Source organism: Mytilus edulis, chromosome 4 (assembly GCF_963676685.1).
Source record: "Mytilus edulis chromosome 4, xbMytEdul2.2, whole genome shotgun sequence".
NCBI classification, from domain to species: domain Eukaryota; kingdom Metazoa; phylum Mollusca; class Bivalvia; order Mytilida; family Mytilidae; genus Mytilus; species Mytilus edulis.
The window spans coordinates 29983361-29990237 of record NC_092347.1 but is presented as its reverse complement, the minus strand read 5'-3'; the positions used below and the strand labels follow the sequence as shown (position 1 = coordinate 29990237).

At 32.9% G+C, this 6877-nt stretch overlaps 1 protein-coding gene across 3 annotated transcripts; it reads left to right on the top strand.

The window, feature by feature from the left end:
* The first annotated feature begins 2925 nt into the window (after nt 1–2925).
* On the top strand, nt 2926–6323 carry LOC139519378 (MIF-like protein mif-2). Of its 3 annotated transcripts, none has more exons than XM_071311390.1 (4): nt 2926–3032; nt 3510–3632; nt 5049–5221; nt 6086–6323. In XM_071311390.1, exons 2-4 carry the CDS (start codon nt 3525–3527, stop codon nt 6141–6143), a joined length of 339 nt encoding a protein of 112 aa, XP_071167491.1. In that variant the 5' UTR covers nt 2926–3032; nt 3510–3524; the 3' UTR covers nt 6144–6323. The 3 variants fall into 3 exon arrangements, with proteins under 3 accessions (XP_071167491.1, XP_071167492.1, XP_071167493.1); XM_071311391.1 differs by having other exon boundaries at nt 3017–3045; XM_071311392.1 differs by lacking the exon at nt 2926–3032 and adding an exon at nt 3065–3100.
* Nucleotides 6324–6877: the final 554 nt, after the last annotated feature.

Here is a 6877-nt window from a genome sequence, read left to right as displayed (position 1 = left end):
GGAAACCATTAAACTGGAAAGGTGATTAAATTCTACAAAATAAACGATCACAGCACGATTTAAAAAAACACTTAGGCTGTCCGTAACTTCAAAACAACTTGTCCGTAACTTTTTTCATCATACCAATAGAGATGTCCGTAACTTTCAAAGAATCGACATACGCGGATGTAATGTTAAACTGATGATAGAGATTGCATCGAAAACATATTCACAAAACGAAGTAGATGTCTAGTATGATATAATTCATTGTATCGATGGAAGACAAAATTGGGAAAAATATGAAAAAAATCACGATAAATCCGCAAAACTCGGGTCTCATTTTGTATAACGTCGGGGTACCCGAATCGCCTAGTTCGGAGGGTTGTTTCCGATCATAGCAGATAAACTGTTGAAACATCATTGTTCGTTTTTATTTTTGAACAAGTAGGCTACACAAGTATTTTTTTACATATACATGTAGCATGTATACACTTACTGATTTTCTGCCAGCAACGACAAGGGTAGCGTGAATCCGGGATTTTGGAGGGGAACCCAAATTGCCCAGGCATGCAGTGGATAGACTATACGAGACTTAAGTGCACAAACTTTTTCCGTCTTTTTGAAAAAGCCAAAAACACTTTTCTCTCATCCCCACAAAAACAAATCCCATCAGCATTGACAGTAAAAAAAAAAAGGGGTGTCAATCTGAACACACTGGGACGTTGCGCACGGTGATATTGCGGCACCCTGGCCAAGATTTACAGTAAATGGGAAAACTTAAAAAAAGGACATTTTGTATAAATGAATAAACCTAGTTTTACAGCTAGCTGCATTTTTCATTTGTATGCAAGTTGCATTAAATCTCATTAAACTGAATAAAACTAAAAGACACAATAGGTAAAAGTCAGTGACAATAAAAGGAAAAGAGCAGTCAACATAGTGTAACAATTCGACATAGTATATAAAAATATAAATAACTACGTAGGACAACAGGGTAATTTAATAGTCTAACAACCCCTGATAACATAGAAAGAGAGAAAAAATACATACTAGGTAACATATTCAAAAAATTAACACTATAACTAACTGGTGGGATGTATAAATACCGAGCCGCGTCAAAGAGTATTCATCAAAATACACATAGAAAGAAACAGTTGAGAAGGTAAATCGCACACATATAATTAAACTCAAATCATTAAAGAGTATGGAAAAGCCTTGGTCTGACAAGCGAAAAACGTCGATAAGACGCACATCAGTAAATAAAAGTTCAAACCATAACCAGGATGGAGTACCACAAACCCCACATAAAAGTCTGTGGTGTAAGTATGATGCGTTAATAAAATCACATTTGGTGGTGAATGAGTAGTATAAACGGCCGCGAAGGTTACAAATTATGATGTTAATTGTCTTCTAATTGTTGAAATTATAATTCTTAAAATTTTAAATCAAAAGTTACCCACATCTAAAAATAAAGTTACGGACAGTCTGCTTAGTTTCGATCAAAAAGTTACGGACATCTTATGCATTTTTTAAAGTTGACCTTGCGCTTTAGTGAACTCTATATTAACAAATTTATGGTAATTGTTAGTCATTTCTTTATTCAATAATTCTATAAATATTTACATTCTGCATGAAAAACGTCGCAAAAGGTACATTTTGTATGAATTAAATATCAACGAGTTTAGAGTCCGCCATCTTGGGCTGTGGGTAACTTAAGTTACCCACAGCCGTTTAAGCACAGTGGTTTTGAAGCTGATTTTTGAAAGTGTCCCAAAGCTGTTGTACATCTGCTCCTTGTTGATGTTTTTCTTTGACCTCTTCTATGTGTGTTTCAGGTCTGTTTTGATGTGATCCCGTTTTGCTTTCTTATATTTGTAGCATTTTCTTGGCTAGCGGTTTTGTTGGACCTTTGTTTCCAGGTCGATGATGATCATACCAGGATCTGATATAACTGGTTCATTGATTGAAGATTAAACTACTGTTAGGTTTGTTACAAATACCAGGTTTAGAAGATTACCTTTTCGAGTTGATACTGTGTGTATTTGTTTAAGGTTGTGTGTTTTCGCTATGTCAACTAGTTCCTCTCTGTCTGGTCCAAGAGCTGTGTCCCATATGAAGTCGGGACAATTGAAGTCTCCTGCTAGCATGACATTGTTGTTCCCATTGGGTCTGACATTCTCTAGTGATTTATTTGTAATTTATTCAGGTGTTTTTGGTCTCTGAAAAATCGAAAGTTTTTTTCGGAGGTTTAAAATGTTCGACTTTCCCTGTTTGCATGCGCTCTTTTCGTCCGTGATAAAATTTAGTAAATGATTTGGCTAGTTTGTGATATCGTAAACCGATAAAACATATCGTAATAATTTCTCAGTTATACAGAGATTTCTTTCCGAAAACATAATGAAATAAGTTGAAGTACTAATGAAACTTTAACCAAAAAGATCTTTACAACAAAAGAATGGAAAAAATCTTGGGATTTTGTATTACTAGTATTTGAATTTGCTCTTGAAAATTATTTAAAAATTTAGGAATATATCACCCTCATGCAAAGCTCTGATTCCTTGCCCAGAACGGCTATACTTTTTGATCTTTTTTGGTTTATAGCTCTTAATAATTCTAAGTAGCTTTGGATTTTCAAATTGTCGGAAATTATTCCTCAACATATTATCGAGATAGGAAATACAGAGAGCAATGTGTATGTACTTAACATACCTTATATTTTAAAGACAATGTTTTGTAGATTGATATTAACCAAATCACGCGTTTTACGCGGTCATAGGTTACATTCGTACTTTTTATCATATAAATAAAATTCCCTCATCACGTTGTCTATTAATTCTTAGAAAAATCTGATGATGTTGCTGTATTATTTTTTTTTTTTTAGATATATCTAAAAATTATTTCCATCATTTCTTTTAATAGGTTCAAGTCCAATCATAAAACACTTAGTTATATCAAGTGGCTAGCACAGATGAATGCATTATAGTTATCATGTTATAAAGATAGCGGTTTGTATCTTATCAAAGTCATTCGGTCATCTGTCTTACATTGTAAAGGTAAGTTAACACTGTACGTGTAAATGGTTTATGCTTATTCTGAAGTCTAGAAGAGAAATTGTCAAACTGTAAGCTTTTGGTTTAAATTTAGTCAAACAATGTCGGCTTGTATGTAAATATGTGGTAATAAGTATCAAAGGTACCAGGATTATAATTTAATACGACAGACGCGCGTTTCGTCCACATAAGACTCATCAGTGACGCTCAGATCCAAATAGTTATACTTATATATATAAGTACAAAATTGAAGAGCATTGAGAACCCTAAATGCCAAAAAGTTGTGCCAAATACGGCTAAGGTAATCTATTCCTGGGATAAGAAAATCCTTAGTTTTTCGAAATATTCAAAGTTTTGTAGTAGGAAAGTAATAAGTAATAAACACCCCATTCTTCTGTCAAAAGAATATCTATATCTTGACATGCTGGCAATGGTTATATTTTCACTGCCATATTTTATGAAACCTGTGTATTCTTACAGTGAAAAGTTATCATCATGCCAAAAATAATCATCCACACAAACTTAAAAGATGAGGATATTCCTGCTGGGTTTGAACATACAGTGGCGGTGAAGGTATCCGAGGTTGTGAACTATTCAACAGAGGTAATATTTATGTATATTTGTTGGATAGGACAATATCGAGAGAACAGTAAAACAATATCAGAGACATCTTTAGATGCATTCATCCACGCTACTTTCTATACAATATGTCGATTCTGCTACCATCAAAGCACACATTGACAGTAAGGATTCATTTGTTTTCATGGGTACAAACTTTTGTGGATAAAGGGAAACTTGTATGTTCGTTGGTATTCAATTTCGTGGTGCAGCCAAGATCTGCAAACAAGCGTATAAAAAATCTGCCATTCATAGAACATGTAATTTTGTGGTTTACCTATTCCCACGAAATCCACAAAAATTGGTATCCAACGAATAATAATGAATCCACAGTAATAGACGACCACTTAGGAAGTTCGATATTAAGAACAGGCATATGAGTATGCTTTTATTTTAGTAGTTCAGAATAATAAAAATTCAGTACAGACCATTTTTATTCTATATCGCAAACATGTTCAATACATGAAAATAATGACAATACATGTTTGAATTATAATTCGTGAATTTGATTGGCTAACAGCAATCTTGCGTCACACTGAAATTTACCTTCTTTTCATAATGATATGTAACTTTACTTGATGATACGAGCCTAATTCCACCATAACGTGCACATGTAAATAAAAGAAAAACTTGATAGAAATCACGTTTTCGTGAGTCAAGCAAAATATAAGCAATTAAAAGTTTTTAGTTCTTCTTTGGTAATTTTATAGGAAAGCGTTGACCGTGTGCACATTTTTAGAACTTTACGCTTCATGTAGATTGTACCAACAGTCAACGTCTTTGCATCCCAATAAATTTACAAAAAGACGCATTCAATTCTTAAATCAAACAGATGTGGGATTCACCTCAATTAGACGGTTATCCATTTAAGCATTCAACACAGTGTGATACACCTTAAGTAATTCATCGACATATTCAACAATGTGTTATTCACCGCAAATAGACGGTAATACATTTGTACATTCCAACATTTTCAGATACACCTCAGCGAGGCAGCAATCCATCTACACATTAAATAATGTTAAATATTCCTAAATGTGACAGCAATCTTGACATTAAGCAGAACGATAAAAGCACACGCCTATCAGAGGACTACGATTTGAATTCCGACAAAGCTTTGGATAGTAAAGTTATTCCTGGAAGGATTATTAAGTCTAAACTTCTTGATGTATATAGCATTATTTGGTGGAAACTAGTTCTATTGTTTACCTTTAATATTTCTCATTTCAACGGTCAAGTAAATCTGCTACGACCAATATTAGATTAGAAATTAAACATGAATAAAACGAGAAATCAACCCTCTACAAAAGACCATAAAAACAAGACAAAAACCCCACTTTGGACCTTATATCAATGTGAAATTTAGAACGAAAATTAGCTCTGAGCTATTAATATTTTCAGAATATTTACGTCAGTATCACCAGAGGAGATAGAATGAGCCACAATGGGAGTAGTGATCCCATGGCATTTATAGATATGATGACTTGTGACAGGTTCAATGAGAAAAACAATCCAGGATATTCTCGTCAGTTCCTGAAGTTTTTCTGTAAAGAACTAAGACTGCCTTTGTCTAGGTATTTATGCTTGATGGTAGCGCTATAGCTTATAAACATCGACCTCAGTGAAATACGTGAACAATAGATCACAGATTTGATTAACCAATCATAGACCTTCAATGAGCATACTAGTATACTACAATCTAACAATTTCACAATGATTATCATAGCATAATAAATTAATTAAGATACATTTGTGCACATACAACTGAACGATAATATACTGAATAATATCATCTGGAAAATTAAAAAGTTAATTAACATACACTATGGTCTGCTCTATGGTCGGGTTGTTGCCCCTTTCACACATTCCCAATTTCCATTCTCAATTTTATACTTTTAATTAATTGAAAGTTTTCTAAACTATCAAATTTATTACAGTGAAATTTTATATTTTATATAGTCTCTTGCCATATAAATCAGTTAAGACAGGACACTTGAAAAAGATGGCTATTATTTAGCAATATAGGCAAGAAATAACGGTATTTGCTGATTATAAAAAGAACATTGTAAAACAAAACAAATTTGCGTGAAAAAAAAAGATGTGGTGTATTTGTCGATTACAAAGCAACCCAGTAATATCTTGGTGTTAACATACGGTATTCTATTTAGTGCATCATAACGGACTTGTGTGGGTTTGTATTGGGAAGGAGGCTAAATTTTTCACTATTTATTATTTATCTTTTTTTTAATTTTTGGTTTGTCTGTGTGAAAAGCACTAGTATATCTGCTTTACACATATCAAAATTTTTGAAGGAAATGGCAAATGCCAAATCATAATAGAGCATATGTGTAAAAGTAATCGATTGCGATGTCATACTTATTTAGTTGTGTGCAGATAGAAAAGTGTAAACATGGTAAACTTATATTTGTTTATTTCAGAGTTTTGATACAATATCATGAAACACAAATACATGATTATGGATATATACGAGAATAAAGTTCCAGAAGCTTTCCACGACAGTACAACCTACAAACCTTAAGTCAGTATCACCACATAAGTACAATGACGGATCTTGACGGTAGTGATATACAAATCACACTCGGTTGTCTATAAAGCATTAACAATAAAATAACATTTCACATACACAATTTTAATAAATAGAACACCTAAGCTTTACTTAAATATTGTTTTATGTAAAAACAAATGTGAATACCAGACTTATTATCTTATACTCCCTTAGGTGTTCCTTTAACCGAGACTCTTCTGTGGTTCTTGAACCAGAAAGGTTGGAATGTCAAACCAATTGCTTTTTTAAAGAATATTAAAGACCAAATATTCCAAAAAGTTGTGCCAAATCAAGCTAATGATATCTTTGTCAACGTACTTATTTCACTAGTGGCTTCTTTTTAATGGGACATGTTTATTCAGGTAACAAGCAAAGAATGAAATTTAAACAAAAATGGAAAAGAATGTTTTCTTAATCTGATATAACAATGAAATCAGGAAAATAGAATAACTATCTTGTAAGTTGCTGTTGTAAATTGTTTCAGGGGAAATTTCAAATCACTTTCTTCAGTGACCTTTTTATAAACCAATCAGTGGCTTGCTTAGTATTCATTTGAAATTACTTCATGCATATTAAGGCCGAGAACAACTCAAGAGTCAATACAAATGGTAGAATCTGCAAGCGATTAAAAGAGAAGAACGTTAGAATCCAAAAAAACATGAGG

Coding starts and splice junctions, on each gene's coding strand:
- LOC139519378 (XM_071311390.1), top strand. CDS start 3,525: ATGCCAAAAATAATCATCCACACAAACTTAAAAGATGAGGATATTCCT. Junction 3,633..5,048: donor TTGTGAACTATTCAACAGAG/GTAATATTTATG, acceptor TAATATTTTCAG/AATATTTACGTCAGTATCAC. Junction 5,222..6,085: donor CTAAGACTGCCTTTGTCTAG/GTATTTATGCTT, acceptor TGTTTATTTCAG/AGTTTTGATACAATATCATG.